Consider the following 17,792-nt stretch of genomic DNA (forward strand, 5'->3'; position numbering starts at 1 on the left):
GGGGGGGGACACCTGCAGGGAGCTGCGTCCCTTTAGGGATGTCCCATTTTGTTCCCAGAGCAGCAAGATGAAGATCTGTTTATCGGACATGGGTGCGATGGCCCAGCAGGAGGAGGACATACAGCCTGAGGGTACCAGCCATGTCCAAAGCACTTGCAGTGCTACAGGGCAGCCCTAAATACCCCCAGGACTCACCTCAAACCCCGTGCTAAAACAGGGCAAAGCAACAAACCTGGGACCCAGTGATGAGCTGGTCCGTGCTCCCACTCCGGTCATCCAGATACACGGCTCATCTCTGGGACCAGCACCTGGAGGGTTAAATGTGCCCTGTCCAGTGGTCCCTGCCACAAGGAGAGGAAGAAACAGCAGCAGCCACCTCTCCCCCATCCTGAGCCACCTCAGCAAACACCCACCTAAGAACCCTCCTGGAGCTTCCCAGGCCCTCTGCAGTGAAGCCCTTACCTGTCCCCAAGCCCAGTGCCCAGCCCCGCAGCCACAGCCCCCCTCCTGCCACACCGCCTGATGCTGCAGACCAAGCAGGGACATCCTCAGGATGCTGCTTCAAGCCAGGGGGGCAGCCACTGCCTCGATTTAGGGTGTAAATTTGGGTTACTGCCACTGGTTCCCAGCAGTGGCTGGGATGCTGGGAGCAGAGGTTTAGCAGCAGATGTAAAGGTGAGAAACATGTTCTTGGGAGGAACGGGGAGGAGGAGAAAAGCCCAGGGTGTCAGTTAAGGGTCACCAGGGAGCTGTGTTAATTGGAGACACTCCTGTGACCCAACTCGGTGATGGTGGCACAAGGTAAGATGGAGGCAAGTGCTGACAAGAAACACCCACTGCTCTGTGCTGCAAGGGAGCTCGTCTCTGCAATTTACAGGTGTCCCTGTTCCTCCCCTGCCCCCACGCAAGGAGTCCCTGGCTAAAACACCCCCCTTGGCTGAGAAAGCGGCTGTGAGCCCAGAAACTACCCTCATCCCCTCCCAGTGTCACTCCTGGGAGCTCCCGTCCCACTCTTGCCTTGCTGCTGCCCTGGTCCCCAGACACAGCACTGGGGCTGCTCCCGTTTTAGGCCTAATGGGATGCTCGGGTGCCTCCTCTCCTCCAGGCGCCGAACACAGTGCCTGGGGCATGCAAAGAAACCCGGGAGGACCGGGAGAGGCAGAGCAGCAAGAAGAGCCAGTCCCCCCGGCATGCATCCTACACAGAGTGATGACACTTGCCAAGGCCAGGAGGACAGAGATGCCACTGGGAGCACCATGCTCTCCTGAGTGCTTCCCTGAGATGATGGTGTGGTGCTGTACAGGGTCGCAGCAGAGCCCCGCTGCCCAGTGTGGGCAGAGGCAGGATCCATCCTGCCATGCTGTGGAGAGGAAGGACAGAGCCAGCCCCACTGCAATGGCAGAGCACCTGGTGCCTCCTGCCTCCCTGCCCAGCTCCCCAGGGCCAGGCACTGGCAGCCATGAGCCAGCCATGTGGGACCCCACACTGAAGAATAAAACATTTGAAAAAAAAAAATATGAGGATTTCTGCAGGACTGGGGAGCGCAGCAGTGGGGAAGACCCACTAGGAGAGTTCATCCCCTTTTCCAATATGAGATGGAAATCCCTCGGAGAGGACACAGTCTTCAGTGCTGCCTTTAGTGTCTGCCCAGCACCATCTAGTCCAAACTAGAACAAAGTCCACAAGGAAGTAACAAGCAGCTCAAATAAATGTAGGCAAAAAGATGCATTGCTTAGCAGCCACTGACCCCTTTCCCTGTGCTGAAAGAGAGGGAACTCAGCAGCATGGATGCAGCAGGCGGAGCCACTCACAGACATCCCTGCAGTTTAAAAGGTCAGAGCAGTTTGCTGGCACTGCCCTTTTGGAGTTGACACTGCAGAAACGGAGACGGTCCAGCAGCTTCCCTGCCTCGCTGACCCCTGGGAGGAGACTGCTTCCTTGACTTTGTGAACACCAGCACGGTGCTTTGGGCATGGGACAGGGAGTTTTGGACTCACCAGCTGTGTGATGTTTAACCAAGGGCTTGAGTTTCTGTAAACCACATTGGCCTCCAGAAGAAACTCGGCCGTGTCCCTAGTGAAAGCACTGCTCAAGCTGGCTCTTACTGCACTGGAAAGCTCATCTGACTGTTCTCCAGCTGCGGGAAGGCTATTTACCTGTACAGGTGAAACCTTTTCCAGCCCAGGTTTTCCTGGTCATATTCCTTATCCAACTTCAGTGGTCTGTGGCAGATGAACCCCACACAGCTCAGCCACCTCCCTGCTGGTTTGGAGACTTCAGCTGCTCCTACCACCCAGGTGCATGCCAGCAAAGCACTTTGGAAAAAAAACTCAGGGTGGGAAGATTAACGCTGATGAGAAACAAGAGAGTATCCCTTGGGGATATAATGCATGTCTGAGATCTCTTAGGGCAAAGCAAAGTGGCTGGTAGTCACACACATGCACTACTGGAGCCTGCTAGAAGGGCATCACATCCCTGTCTGTCAGATGTCCTCAGCCATACTGGCCAAGGAAGGACCAGCCAGCAAAGGGGACAAGCTGAGACCTCAGATGGCTGCACCCCATTACGTTAGATTTGCATGGGATAGTTAGCACAAGCAGGATCTTATTTTCCTCTCAGTCTTCTCCAGCAGCACAGGTGCTTTCCTGCTGGGTCAGGGTGCGTCCCAACACACAGGGCAGTGTGTGTGTTGGCTGTGAAGCAACTTGAGCACTTGCAAATCTTCTGCAGGCACAGTTACATAGACAAACCACCAGGCTCTCAAGCCCAGGAGTGGCATCCTATTCCCACCAAACGTTGCATCATTCCCACAACCTCCTGGATGGAGGTGCCATTGCACGGGCTGGGGGAAGCTCTGCCGCACACGGCCTTGGAACAAATGGGCCAGGACGCCACCGAGCCAGGCGCAGCCCATACCCCAGGGGCTGCCAGGACCAGGGGACAGCTTGCCCGCAGAAATCGATGGCAGCACTAGAGCATGTCTGTCTGCTCAGGGCTTTTGTTTCCCTGGCCATGCTGCCTCCTCTGCTGACAGCTCGCCATCCTAACCCTCTCCAAACCGGTTCAGCACCACCCAACTGCTGAATTCATCCTAAACACCGGTTGTAAGAAATACATTTATTCTCGCCTAGCAGGTCTAAACTGGCCAACTTCCCCTTGCAAAAAACTAGCTTACTATACTCTTTGTAAGCATGTATATAATATAATAATAATTTGAAAAAAAAACCCCAAACCAACAAACCCAAGATATTTCATTTTAAAGCTGTAGGCTGATCAAATGCTATTAATTTGAAGCTATGGTAAACATTACTTTCTTCCTTCATTTAAAGTGGAAATAAGGCACACATTTTTAAACAGAAAGGGTAATTAACCACTGAATCTATTTAAGATAAGCTGTCTGGTGTTCATTCTTTTCCAGTGGAAATTTACAATTGAGATTGCTTTTCTTTCTCAAAGACTCTCTTTAGTACTCCAGTTTTCAGATGCCAGAATTCCAGGGAGAAGTTTTCCAGCCCATGCCCTGCAGCACAGCACTGTCTGGTCCTCGAAACCTGGAAAAAAAAGACTCTGATCCTCATCTTTAAATATCAAGGAGAAGAGGGGGGGAACTAGCCAAGGAAGAGCTAGAAACAATCCATGAGGAGAACCTGTTTCTTGTAGGACTGGGTAGTATGTGTGTCGTTTGAGTACTGGGGCTGTGAGTACGCAAGGTAAGGGGTCTCATTTGTGTGTGCAGGCAGCCACGTGTGTAAGTCAAGCTGCATCCTGTGTTACAGACCAATCTGAAACGATGGATGAAGCCTGTCACTGCAATTCCTCTTCCGAATCTATTATCGGATGGGAGGAAAGAGCAGGGAGGGAACAGAAAAGGTTAGCAGTGTAAATACATATATATACACACATAAAAACCCCAAACCCTTGCCAAACAAAGCACGCGGCTGCCGGGAACCCTGTCACAGGAGAGATGGGGATTGAAAGTGACAGGAATCCTGCTCTTAGCGCTTCAGAAAAGCAGGAGCCTTTGCAATCTCCAGTCCCCCGCTGGCTCCCAAGAATGGAGCCAGCAGGGAGAGAGATGACAGGAGTGTGGGGGTTGGTTTGTTTTCTGACCACCCCAGGAGTCAGGATCTTAAAACTGCAGCAGCCTTTGTTTTAAAAGGGGCTCTTAAGTAAAATTGCAAGATCCAAGGCTGCTATCCAAGGAGTGTTTTTAAGAGAAAGGTATTCTGAGGGCAAGGGTGCTTGTGTTAAAATTCAGGCGAGCCCTAAGCATGACAGCATCCCCAGCCATGGAGTTGCATGGCGGTGCTGCGATATGTCAATTACTCACTCATTATTGAACAGCAGGATTCTGATTAGCTTATAAAACAAATTTGTGCTTCTCCTACCAGGATCTTGCAACAGTACCCAGAAAAACAAAGTCTTTATAGCCTCTCTCCCCCCACTTTTTTAATGGGCAGGATGGCTCCAGCTCTTCTGTGTCAGTCACATCCATTCTCTGGCTTACAGCGTGGACCCATTTGCCCCAGCCAGAGGCCATCAGCTATGAATGGAGAGTTTGTTAATTAAAAAGTATGCTGTGGTTTTAGGAATAAGTGTTTTTCCCAACTGCCTGAGCAGTCTTTTATGCTGCACTCATCAATGAGTGGCAGCTCTGAGGTGGGACTGGCTACGGCAGACTCCACGTGTCCTGTGAAGCTGCATCAACCCAGGCCTCGGGGCAAAGCCACCCACCTTACAGCCACAGCACTTCCAGGTGTTCACACCGCAAGTATCATGCACAGTGCACACGCAGCAGAAGCGTGACTCACGTACATGGGGCTCAAGGAAGATACGGACTTAGGCTTGCTGTTTTGATGGTGTCCTTCACCCCAAAAGGAAAACAGGAGAGATTCACAGCTTAATCTTTGTATTTGTATTTAAGTTATTTTCTGAACAGTTAAAAAAAAAACAAACCAAAACAAACCACACTGTTACCATGATCCTAGCTCAAGTGAACATTAGTACATTAACTACACATCACCGTAACATAATCACGAAATTCAAAGCACTCATTACTTAAGAATCCAGATAACAAATATAGCAGAGTAACAAACAGAAAACTCTGGAGAAACCATGTTCTTTCTCACCTCTCCCACTCCCACACCCACCTCAGCCTGAGCAGGCAGGAGTGATGCAGCATAGGCTGGCCTGGCAGGCATGCAGCTCTCCTAAAGGTAGTGATGTAAAATGACTGGGAGAAATGGGATCTGCTACACTTTGCTGAGGTCCACATTATTTTTCTGCCATGCTAAAACTGTGCCTAGGCTGAGCCCTGCAATGCCTCGCACGAAAAAACCAGAAGTAGCCAAAAGCAAAGTTTTATGCTCAAAAGCAGCTCCAGATTTTCACATTGAATTGCCCAAAAATTCTCACAGCTAGTTCCTTATGAAAGCCACTGCAAACAGCCCAGGACAGGCTGTCCTGTCTTCCTCCTGCACATGGAGCTTTGCTTAGATGAAAAGCATGAGTGCCAGCAGATTAAAACACTTTGCCTGTAAAGGCAACAAATTGTTACTCATCATACAGGTACTAGCAGAATTGCTCTGTGATGAAGACTTTGTTTTGTGCTGGATTTCTGGCCACAGCTGCACTTGCCTTGTGCTTGAGCAGAAATCAGGATATAGTTTACAGTGATAGGGTATTAAAAAAAGGGACCTATTTAGGAATTGGCTATAATATCTAAAGGGCTGATTGTACATCCATTTACATCAGGATTCCTCCAATTTTGAGAGTATCAGCTTAATATCACTAAGGATTAACCAGTGTTGCCAACTCCCATGGGATATCCGCTGGATAACAAATGTGGAAGCCCAGTGGTCTTTGGGAACAAGCACAAAGTGATGGAAAGAGTTTTCTGACACGACAAAGGACAATTTATTCTGGCAGTGTTCCAAGGTTCACCCTGGGAGAGATGCTTCAGGAATTTGCCAGTAATTTGGCTACATCTCATTTAAAAAAAAAATAATAATGGGGTGAGGGGGAAAGGAGGGGAAGCCAAATGCTCAGCAGGCAGCCATTCCTCTCAATCCACTGCTGAGGCTGTGGGGAAGCAACAGGAACTGCTGCTTCTGTGAATCTCTGAATTAGAAGTGGAGACAGAAAGACTGTGCCTCCCTCATGCCAATCACTCCAGTAGTGATTTGCCAGCAGGAGGATGGAGAGATTTCATATGGAGACCTCCTTTGGGGACAGCTGGGGTCGCTTGCTCTTCCCCCCTCCTTCTGGGAAGCTGCTGCTTATTGCTTTGGGGAGAACAGTAGGGCAAGGCTCAGCATGTCAGATGCATCATACATGCCACTTGGAGACCCTGGCAAGGTTCATTCTTCTCTTGGCAAGTGTAGTTTAGACCATCCCTTTCTCCTCATGTCCCCAGTACAACCGTAAAGGGGCATCAACTGACAAGTTCAACAGTTGGAGGCCTTACTTCATTACCTCCTAATGACTTTTGATGTACTCACAGAAAACCTCTGTTCTTCTGAGTCAACTACACAGGCTAAGAGATCTATTTTCAGCATAGTCCCCACTTCTGTAGAGATCCATCTCCATCTCTGCACCTCCTACTAGCTTTCAACCACTTGGGTTGTCTCCTCCTTTTCCTCCCACACTTAAGAGCAAGCCTGCAGTAGGAAGGCTGGCTGCTCCTTCTTGTCTGCTTCTCTAGCTAGGCTCTGTGATTTATCATATACAAATATCCCCACACCAAGCGAATTTAGGCATCATCAGCCACAAAAGGCAGATCTAAAATGGTGTTTAAGGAAACTAACAAAGTTAGGCAAAGAGCCCAACCTGGAGATGTGCTTCCCATTGGAGCTGGGATACCAAAAAACTCAGAACCAAGCCTGGAGCTCTGCTCAGACTGAGAAAGGAACATGTGGCAGGGGCAGGAAACACATACCTGGGAGCGGAGAAATGTGCACAATACTCTCCAGCTTTTTCAGCATTCAAAAAAAAAAAAAGAAAAAAGGATCCTTTGGAGCAGGAGCAGGTGGCGGGTAGGTAAAGCATGGTGGTCCAAGTCAGCTTCCAGTTTAGAAACAAGTGTAAAGCATTTCAATGTTTCCGATGATCACAGACTTCGCAACTTGTCACCTGAATCCTTCCGTTCCAACAGCGGATGTGTCTGTCCCTGAAAGTTAATGGGGAGCAGAGGGAGCTGCTCCAGAGGAGACAGCCGCAGAAGTTTTCTCGCCGCAAATTCCTTCATGCTATTTCTGTTTGCATATTTTAAAGCAAGCTGTATTCCTCTGAGGATGAGAAATATTTGCAGCAAAACTGCACCCTATTGCAAAGGAGTCACAAGCAGGAGATGGTGTGGCCATAACGGATTGTCCTGCTCTGAATATCCCACACCTCCAGTACTTTCCATCCCGTAGTCCAAGGGGGAAGGCTAGTGTGAGCTTCCTACTTGTGGGAGAAGTGCCAATCTCTATGCAGCAGAGGTATTTAATTTCATTTCAAAGCGATGTGCAACACTTAAAAGCCCATAGACACTTCCAGCCCTTTTTTATCTCCTTTCAGCAGGCAAATTCTAGTTCTTTTCATTATAAACTCTGCAATTACTCCAACCCAGCGGAGGGATTATCCATCCAGTTCATGCTGAAACCTCTCTCACATGCACTCTTGCACACTCACACACTCAGACACACACACACACATATCCTAAGGGGGCGGGGGGAAGTTTGAAAAAGCCACTTTCTTCTGACACTGGGAGATTTACTTACCAGATTGTTCCTCCCTGGGTGCACAATAAACACCACCAAACGTCAGGCTGTGGCAGTTTCAAGTTCAAGTTAGATCAGTTAACTTCACTTTCCTTCTTAGCTATCAGAAAATTTGTACAGCTCAGGGAGTGGGGTAGAAATCCTCACCCTTCTGCAGTTCTGTATGAAGTACCCAGACACAGTCCCTCTTGGGGGTAAGATACCGTTCCTACCATGTGCCGAAAATGGATTTCAGCTGTTGCTCACTAACTGTACCTTAAGCAGCTCTATACAGCAGAGTTCAAACTATGGTACCACTAGAAGACCCAACAGAGCTTAGAAGTTACAGGATAGCAGCACGGAGCAGCAGGGCTATGACAACCAAGGACAATCTGCAGTGGTGTTGTCTCTGTGTTTGGCCAGCCAGTCTTCCGTTTCTCCCAGATTCTCTCAGCTAGCAAAATAAAATGCATCCTCGTAGGTGTTGGCCACAAAGATGCAATTAAAATATTAGGAAGTTCTGCAGCCTTCAGAGGCTGAAGTAACAGATCATTGTTTTCCACAATAACCTAAATGTAAAAGACAGAGGATGACCAAACTGAAGAAATAATTCTTAAATCTGCAGCCAAAGTCTCATAAAACCCTGCTGACACACAACCATGCTGCAGACCTTGTAATAACTGAACTTAGAGGAACAGTGTTCAAATAACAGCAAGATTCAGAACGTCAACTCAGCCAAGTTTGGGATGTAAACTTTGATTCTCTCTGCTCCCTTGCCACTTTGGCTCTGGGACTGCAGTATGCCTGGTATGTAGAGCTGCCTGAAAATCCAAAACAGCCTTCCTAGATTTGAAAGTAGTGCCAAAGTCAGTTGTGGATGAACTTATCATTGTGACTCAGAACTTCTATGACTCTGCAGAGGTAAGTCACACTGTCAGTGTTACCTGAACAGAGCCCAGTTGTTAACCTATTTGACTCTTTTGCAGTAATAGCTCAAACAGAAAACAGGAGTGTCACCACAGGCTCCAAGATGCTCTTTAGAACTCATGTAGTCTCTAGGCTCAATGAAACTACAGGGAGCTGAGCGCTCAACACTGCTGCCCATGTGCTTCAGGCCCCGCACTAGGTACTCGCCAAGCACCAGCCTTCCCTTCCTCCGTAACTCCATCACCTTGTCTGTCTTAGCTGTCACCAAAATGATTTAAGCCTTCTGGAGTAATCTTTGGGGACTCTGGGCCCAGCTCCTTGCAAAATTTCATTGGTGGAAAAAGCACATCTGAAGCAATTAGAAACAACGCAACTGCTTCCCCAGCGAAGTGAAGTTGATGAGTATAGCTTAAAAAAAATTCCCATCTGTCAAGTTCCCAGTTTAGAGGGTGTTAACAGAGCCTGTTTAAATCCCTCCAGCCCCGAGATGAAGGACCCCATGTTCCTACTGTGGGACTGGAGTAACTCCCCATTAAGGCAGTGGGGGTTATTCAAGACCTACAGTGGAAGATCTGGGCCCAAACCTGGAGTAGCCAGGGACTGATTTACACAGTCTTTCCTGATCTAAATGCAGGCCTGCTGCAATTCCTTCCAGCTCTGTAAAAAGAGCTGTTTTCCCCCAGACCTCTCTGTCTAGTTGAGAGACAGGCAGAATTGTTTCTCATGTCCCTCCTCTAGGGCTATTTTTATCTTCTGAACAATGACAACTTGCAAAAGCTGCTAGAAAGCAAAGATCCAGCTCAGCTACCAGGAAAGGGACTAATCAGCCTGTGTCCCTAAAACACAATACAGCATGCACATAGGTTAGAGGAGCACACCAAAGGCTCTCCTGAAGGCTTTCTAGCAAGGCCAGCCCCAGGAATACTGCAGAACTGGCCTGGAGCCACTGCTAACTGTACTGGCTATACTCATGGCCATACTCGTTTTACCCATCTGCCATCAGCACGGGACTGTGCGTTTGCTCATTCGTGTGAGCAAAGTCTTATTGTCATAGCCAGAGTGTTTGTGTAGTGTCTCCACACTAGGGTGGCTTAATCTTGAGAGCTCCCCGAGGTTTTTAGCAGCTCCCTCTTCCAGCACCCAACTACAGCCTCTCTGAGGGGAGAAGGATTGGAAAGATGAGAGCCTTCCTCCTCATACCAGCCTCAAACTTCCTCCAGTTTACAGAATGTCTGATAAGCAACACACTGTCCTCAGGGAGAACAGCGGGAGGAAGATGGTATATGACAATCTCTCTGCTAGTGAAATACTGCCCTGGGCCAACGTTTCACCCAGGGCAGGGGTGGACGGGATCTCAACCCCAGCCCATCGTGCTTGGAACTTTGGCAGAAGAAAGTTTTAACTTTTCATCGACTAGCATTCCTCAGCCAAGCAGATGTTAAGGGAGACTACAATACACATCCAGCTTCCAAAGGGTTAGCATAGCAGGCAGGAGAGGAAAGAGATGGATTTGGCTCATAATAGTCAAATTTCAAGGGTCCTCTCTCCACAAAAAATAGGTCTGCAATTAGAACAGCCAAAAGCCACAGGGAAGTTGTGGGAGGCGGGGCTGGTGTGGCTGTTAGTGTTTCTTCTGCTCTTCAGAGCTGAATGCTTTCACAAAGGCCTAGCAATGGATACCGATTTCAGTCTGAGTAGCAGCCTCCTCCCCACTCACCCTCCCACCCACCCTGAAGTGACTCTCTCAGCAGGATGCACTGTGGCTATAAGTCTTCTGCTTAACAGCAAAGCAACACATTCCGGCAACATCTTAAATATATTCATAGAACATCTGTGACTGGGTTTGGAAGGGAACCAAACAGGGTAAAGGGAAGAGGAGTGGAACAGGAAGAGGGGGACAAGGGAGGAAGGGGATGGCAAGGTTTAAAAATGTTAACTGTTCATGAAAGATAAAAGTCATCTTCTGATATAGCAGCACTTTAGCAGTCAGCCGCGCTGAGTAGACCCTGTCTGAGATCAACCGCATTCCAACTTTGTTCCAGAAACAAGTCTGAGAGCCTCTCTCTTCAGCAAGTATTGGTTACGTGGATAGTTCTTTTGTCCTGGCATTGGCAGATAATTTAAATACTGCAGCTTAAATGAGTCCTGGGAACAAAAAAACAGAACAAACCAAACAAACCCTGTTTGTACTAAACTTTTTAATGATTTAAAAGAACATCTGATTGACTGGAGTGTTTGAGAAAATCAAGATGGCTGATCTGACAGCTCTGGAGCATCACTGTACATTTGCCAATCAAACAGACAGGATACAAGATGTGCCCTGTGACAGCATTTTCATGGGGAAATGTCACTGTGGACACCCCTTGCAGAAGCCTGTCAGCTCTTCTGCCATTTTTCTCAAGCTATTAACAGTAACTGCACGTACCCACCAAAGTGGGCAATCATGCTATCCCATTCCACTCACGTACATATCAAATTCACTCTACAACTGACCCAAACGTATGAAACATTATGTAATCCCCACACTGCACTGGCCAAGACAAATCAGCCAGGCTCTGATGTGAAGAACTTAACACCTGTCCTACGCTAGAGAGAACAAGGGTTAGGCCCTATGAGTAAATGATTTCGCACATTGATGCGTCTCGATTAAATTCACCTGGGCTTGTGCCTCAGTGTCTCCTCCCCCAGCCAAACTGTTCTCTTGAATCAGCTTGCTGCAGAGAGAGAAGAACGGTCACCACTTCAGAGGGAGGGAATAAAGCTGACACTTCTTGGCAAAAGCCTCCTGCCTGGTGACAACTGCCCAGGGTCAGGCCATCTGCATCCCCTTGTTAGGCAGCAGCTGCTCTACTCGCTCTGCAGAAACCCTTCTTCCTTCTGGACAGCAGTGATAGCTGATTTAATTATTGATGGTGATGGACAGAGGAGGAGGAGTTCTTCAGGGGAAATCACAGGCGCCACATGCCACAAATCCTAAAATAAAGTCCCTATTCTAAGGTATCAAAAGATTTCTGTCCTTTTACAGGACACTGTAATTACTGTCCAGCCGAGATGAGAAATATTGATAGACGCAGCTAGTTATTCAAGCGGCAGGCTTGCATTAGCACTACATCCAGTGTCACCTCTAAGCCTCATTATATTCGTTTCTTTTTACCTGTGCGAGTGTGAGGTACAGTGTAGTGTTATTTATCTTGAGATGTAGGTGTATGTTCTGGACGGGGAACGAGTGGATTCTGCTTGGGCAGCTGGGTCATTCAGAAAATCCCAGATGAGGATGGTGTCATCGTGTGAGCTGCTGACAATCTGGAACTCATCAAACTGGAGTCGAAAGACCCTTCCAGAATGTTCCTAAATGCAAGTGGGAGACACAGCAGTTACTTCACAAACTTGCTGGCACCTGGGATGGAGCAGGGAAGATGAACTTGGCCTTGGATTCTAATGTTACATCCATTTCTCAGTAAACCTCACATACACACTGTGCATCACCATCATACAGCTTAAATTAAAGGCTCTTTCCGTAAAAAGGGTTTGCCATATGCGAGTTACTTGGCTGGCAGGAAGTTTACATTACTTTACCCGCTACCCCTTAAAACCCAGTATTAGACATACACTGTGCAGAACAGACCAAACTCCCTCCCACCACACAATTCAGTCTGGTGAGGCCAATAGGAACACTGTCTTCGTTGCTCCATGGCAAAACTCTTTTCTGAAATCACAGCATTCCCAGATGCAGTAGGTTACATGGGGAGAGATGAGAACTCTGCATTCAAGCCTTGGCACCATCGCCACTGCTAAAGAGGAAAGAGCTTAATACTGGAGGACACTAAGAAGCCTGTTGTAAAGTCCAGTGACACAGTAATAATTCCTCTTAAGCAGTTCTAAAAATATGAACTAGAAAGGGCATTCTTTATCGGCAGTTTGCATTCTGCTCTGAGGCTGAGTGGAAATGGCATGACGATTTGGCAAGAGTTCAGACTGTAATTAACAGGAGGTAACGGCAAGATCCTGGATATCGCAGAGCAAATCCGCTATGCTTTCCCTTTTGTGTTGCCTACTTTTTCTTGGTGCTTACGCTGCTGCAGGAGCAGTGGCCTCTTCAGTCAGAAGGGAAGAGAAACCATGCAGCTAGAGTGAGCCCTGTCTCTTCCATTAATACATATTTCTCTTCAGTGCTCACACATTGTGAGGGGCTCAGGGGAAAAAAAACATGTCTTAAAATACTGTAATACTGAAAATACAGGTTTCTCAAACATTTATACAAAAGAGAATTGTTACCTACTAAATGGGAAGCCTCTGCCTTACGGCACAGGACTACAAATATACAGCTCAGTTTGCAAAGTGCAACAACTGTTTTGAAGTGAATCTCTGAATCTTTAAATTAAAATTAACTGAAAATACACACACACAAAGCCAGATTCCACTTTTAAAATAAAGTTTTAAAAAGGTCTAATCATTGGAACTTTCCTGATATTCTACCTATAACTTGAATTTGTCTCAAAAACACTTTACGGGTTTCTGCTTTCCACCTATTCTAAAAAGAACTGTTTTTCCAGAGTTTGTGTTGAGGTAGCAAAGTAAAAAATTTCTTTCTAAAAATACCACTACAACAATCAGATCCACTGAGGGATTGCTCACAGAGACACTGACAGAGAGAGGCACTTCCAACAAGTGTTTCCAAACCTCCCTTTTTTTCTCCCAGTCGCCTTGCTAAATAAGGTTGCCCTAGAAGTTCCACACAGCACCTACCCTTTGCTGTTGCAGTGGCAATAAGCAGAATGCACACCCTAAGCTGAGGCCACAAGGACCTGGACTCTTTAGCTCGTAAGGAAAGCTGAACTGCGTGTTTATTCTGTGCCTGGGAAGCTTCTGTCAAATTCATGTGGCTGCTGTTCCAGCTAACGGAAGACATAACTGGAAGGGACCTGGCATGCAGCGAGCATTTGTTATCTGTGCACTTTCCTCCTACTGTTTGAAAATTGAACACGAGCAGCAGGAGACTCACGATGTTCATTGTGCAGCCAGGTTTAATTTTGGAGGCCGAGGGAAGAATAAGAAAAAAACCCAAACCATGGGTAAGTGGGTATAAGGACACCCTGTTGTCATAAACATGAAAAGTCCTAAAAGTGCCACAACAGCTTCCTCTGTGCCCCCTGCCCCCCTCCCCCCTTTTTGGCCCCCTCCATTGCTATCAAACAGGAATTTATGAGTATCCATGTGTTGAGATTCCTACAGTGTTTCCATCCCACCGCTTCTGATTTATAATATAATTAGCTGGGGCACTTTGGCTGTCCACTGCTGGAAAATGCAGAGGAAATCACACCAGTTAAATTAAGTCTACAGGTTACTAGGCACACATTTGTCTCAGGCTGGAGCAGGAACACTACTAATACCAAGCTGAAGTCTTAGACTCTCAGGAATGTGCTCCTGGGCACAGAGTTGTTCCATAGTTTGGAACTGGGTGGCCAATAACAAAGGGTTTTTCTGGATTTCAGCCATGAAACTATTTGCAGTTCTATTTGGCTAACAAGAAGGTTTTTCAACATAGTACCTGCAGGCATCCAAGGCTCTCTCAGACTCTTACTCCACAGCTTATGGTCCAAATATATGATTGGAAAAGAGTTAGCACAGCTTAATGATTTACTGCCTGTCAGCTGAGTCACAGTAACCCTCACAGTCTGCACCAAATGCAAAGTAAAATCCTTGAGCAAAATCTACACCCATTGCTGTAGCATTTCAGGTGGTCAATGAGTGTGCAGAAGGTCAGCTAGCACAGCTCAGCTGCTGTGAGGTAACCACACATCTATAGAATCAGACCGCCTCTGTACGATCTTGGTTTAAAGCACAGTCTACAGTCACATGCCACAGCAGGAAAAGGTCTAATGTATACCAACCCACACACTGCCCAAACACTTCTTAGCTAAAAATTAAATACATTTAGTATTTCTTTTTCAATGAGAATTTGGTACTGGACTTAAATCTTCCTTTACCCCAGCAACAGTACAAGGTCTTTGGGGTGAACATGCTGGAGGAATGCTTATAGGAACCATCACATGCCCTTGTGGCTGTACTGGCATTTTTCTCTCAACTTTCCCGCAGTATTGTAAGACCAGCGCAGAGCCACTGTTAAGCATGACTGTGAATGCTGTTAATAGTCACACTATGACATTTTAACCACACCATCATCAAACCTGCACTAAATACCGATGGACAGAATGGATGTAGTAGTTGCTGTTTAAGGATGAGGCAATTTCACTGTTCCAGTCCTTACCTGCTTTTTCCTTAAACACCCAAAAGCCAGTTAAAAGCAATCCCAATGGTGTTTTTGTTCTTGTTCCTCAAATCTGGAATGTGCTACATTTCTTTAAGAAATTTCATATCAACAGTTTAGACAACTTACTACTACATCATCAGGTACACACAGGTTAAAGTAAACCCACTGGCACATGGATTCCAAGAAGGACAAGTATCCAAAATGGATTTAGTTACTAACTTCAAATCACAGAACAAAACTTAAAAAGTGAGTGAAAACTCCACAGGTTCTAACTTGTAATGCTTTATAGTTTGCAACATTTAAAAAAAAAAAAAAAAAAAAAAAAGTCAGACACCCAACAAAGCCAAACCCCTAGCAATGATTTCTAGATCCTGTGGACTGGGGCTAAGCTGAATTGAGTTTTCATGGCTCAAGACAGTCCTGATGAAGCACTTTTCTGTCCCCTCCAACATCCCTACCAAAAGCTCTTACCACAAGGGTTCGCAAGCAGAGGGTCCCTGCTGGAGCACGGGGGTCCAAAGCAGCCACAAGATCCCATACTTTAATTTTCCTAGTACCAAAAAAATAGACAAACACCATGGCTCTGTTAAAGAGAAAAGAGCAAGTGCCCCCAGAAAAAAATCAACCTGTTAGTACAGCTTAGCTAATACATCAGTTCAAGGAAAATTACAGCAATCTTTCTGCTCTTGAGACCTGGTTCTTGCATTTCCCCTTTGTAAAGCTTACAGAGCTTAATGGGAGGAAAAAATATGCTGTCACAAAGTAAAACACATAAAAAGCATGTGGTAATAACTAACAGAAACACATGGGAGTGTAGACACCTGGTCTGTAATGGCAAATGGTCCAGAAGACATAGCCACAGATGGGAAAGATTGTTCTTACCAGTGGTTCAGCTAGAACACGTTTCAGGTTGAGTCAGATACTCTTACAAACTAAAGAACTGGACCACACAGATCAAATCACACTGACTGATTTCAAAGAAGAAGAAAGGTATACTTTGTAGCATGGTCCTCATCTACTGGCCATGAAAAGGTCTTCTTGGTACGACAGACAAGGAGTCTAATACTTATAAGGAAGATACAGCAAAGTGGGATGTGGGACACTGAGACAGACAGGAAGATGCAAGGTATTAACTGCACTGACAGCCTCACCCATCATATGCCCCACTGACTATCCTCTTGTTATCAAAGCGTATGCATCTCACCAACTCTTCATGGCCTTCCAGTACTCGTAAACACGCCCCACACTCGATATCCCACAGTCTGTAAGAGAGTACAAAGAAACCCTAAGAATGTCTGAGTATCTGATCATTGCAATGAAACATTTGGTCTTTGCTGGTAGTTAATGGAAACCTGGAAATAAAAGAGTATGCTGAAACAACAAAGACGAAACAAACTACATTCATCACTCCTTTTCCTGCTGTTAAGCTGATGCTTGCTTTTCAGCATGACCGTTATGTTACGGTATCACATGGGAAGTGAGTCAGAGATCCAAAAATTTTAAGACCAGTTGTGTCTAGCATCTACTGCTCTAGTAATAGAGGATATCGCCCAGTTATCTCCACAGTGAGCCTCATAACTTTATTTTACTGAAGTTGACTTTTTCATAAAGGTAACCTGCCTTGATTTTAAGATGTTAAGAGAGGGAGACTTACCAGCCCCCTTGGCAGCTTGTTCCAATGGGTAAGATCACACTCACAGGGCACGCGCCCCTTTCTGTACCCCTACATGCCTATTTCTGATTTCAAGGCTACCACGAGACAAATTTAAGACAGCAATACAGTGGTGAAAGTGCTGAATTAACAAGCCTTTTTTATTTGTCATTTTTCCCACTGAAGTTAGGTTTACTCTATAATCTAGGCACCTTATACATAAGCTAAAATGGGCACTCTATGTTTATTATTTTGTAATGCATTTTCTTCTTGCTTTCAAATAATTTCTGTGGCTCCCTGCTGTTTCTAATAACCCAATGTTTTAAAAAAGTTCTGACACCATAACAAGTACACAGTATCCCAGTAAGAGACCCAGCAATGCGTTATTCTCTCATGTAAACATCCCAGAGTTTTGGGCTCCATGAATAACATGTAGCATGGAGAATAAATAAAAATACATTATTTTTCAGACTTACACACTACCTTGAAAAATACTTAAGAAACACTTGAAAAAGTTCTCAAGTAAGTCTATTTGCTTTCCAGACTTTTGTCAGCTCTTTGACATAACTCCCAATTACCACAGATAAAGAAAGATAAAGAACTGAAATTCTTTGACATGTGTTGTCTAGAGCTGTTCTGTCTCTGGTTGAGACATACTCTGCTCATACAGGAATCTTTTAATAGCGGTATCTTCTGCGGTTCCCTCACATACAGATGAAAGCAAGCAGTCACAAATGTCCATAAATGTTCATTCAATTAGTGTTCAGACTGACATGAACTTTACAAAAGTGAAAAATATGGGTCGTTCACAGAACTTCTCTGGGTGACACATCTTGAAGCAGCACAGCAGCTGAGGGGTCAGGTCACTTTTCCTTGAGAGACAGACAAAGAAAGAGATAAACTGTCCCCATACATTTTACTCCTGAGGTCCCCCAGGGAATAATCCAGATCCAGCGGATGTGTGCCCAAGGTTGGTGGATAATGATTGCAGCTGTCCTGCCACAACAAGCTGCTCTCATTTTGGACAAGAGGAATGAATGAACAGAACTCTTTAATCACTGTAAACTGGGAAAGGATTTGTCTGTGCACACATTTGAGGCCAACGAGGAGCACAAGGTGATTCTTCGATTTGTGAAGTTGATCTTTCAGGGATCTGTGATTCACATGAGTACCACCTTACCAGTCAAGGTCAGAGTAAGCA

At 46.1% G+C, this 17,792-nt stretch overlaps 1 protein-coding gene across 7 annotated transcripts in view; it reads right to left on the reverse strand.

Annotated features, from left to right (window-relative positions):
- Nucleotides 1-4,892: 4,892 nt before the first annotated feature.
- The window catches only part of BTRC (beta-transducin repeat containing E3 ubiquitin protein ligase), a 144,598-nt gene continuing 131,698 nt past the window's right edge, over nt 4,893-17,792 (reverse strand). For all 7 annotated transcript variants that reach the window (XM_080402399.1, XM_080402397.1, XM_080402398.1 and 4 more), the window contains 4 exons: nt 16,092-16,202; nt 15,412-15,490; nt 11,824-12,017; nt 4,893-10,814 (listed from right to left, as the gene is read on the reverse strand). In XM_080402399.1, coding sequence (XP_080258525.1) covers nt 11,856-12,017; nt 15,412-15,490; nt 16,092-16,202 — 352 coding nt within the window. In that variant the 3' untranslated portion in view covers nt 4,893-10,814; nt 11,824-11,855. The remainder of the gene's footprint in view (nt 10,815-11,823; nt 12,018-15,411; nt 15,491-16,091; nt 16,203-17,792) is intronic.

Source organism: Falco punctatus (assembly GCF_963210335.1).
Source record: "Falco punctatus genome assembly, chromosome: 9".
Lineage (NCBI taxonomy): Eukaryota > Metazoa > Chordata > Aves > Falconiformes > Falconidae > Falco > Falco punctatus.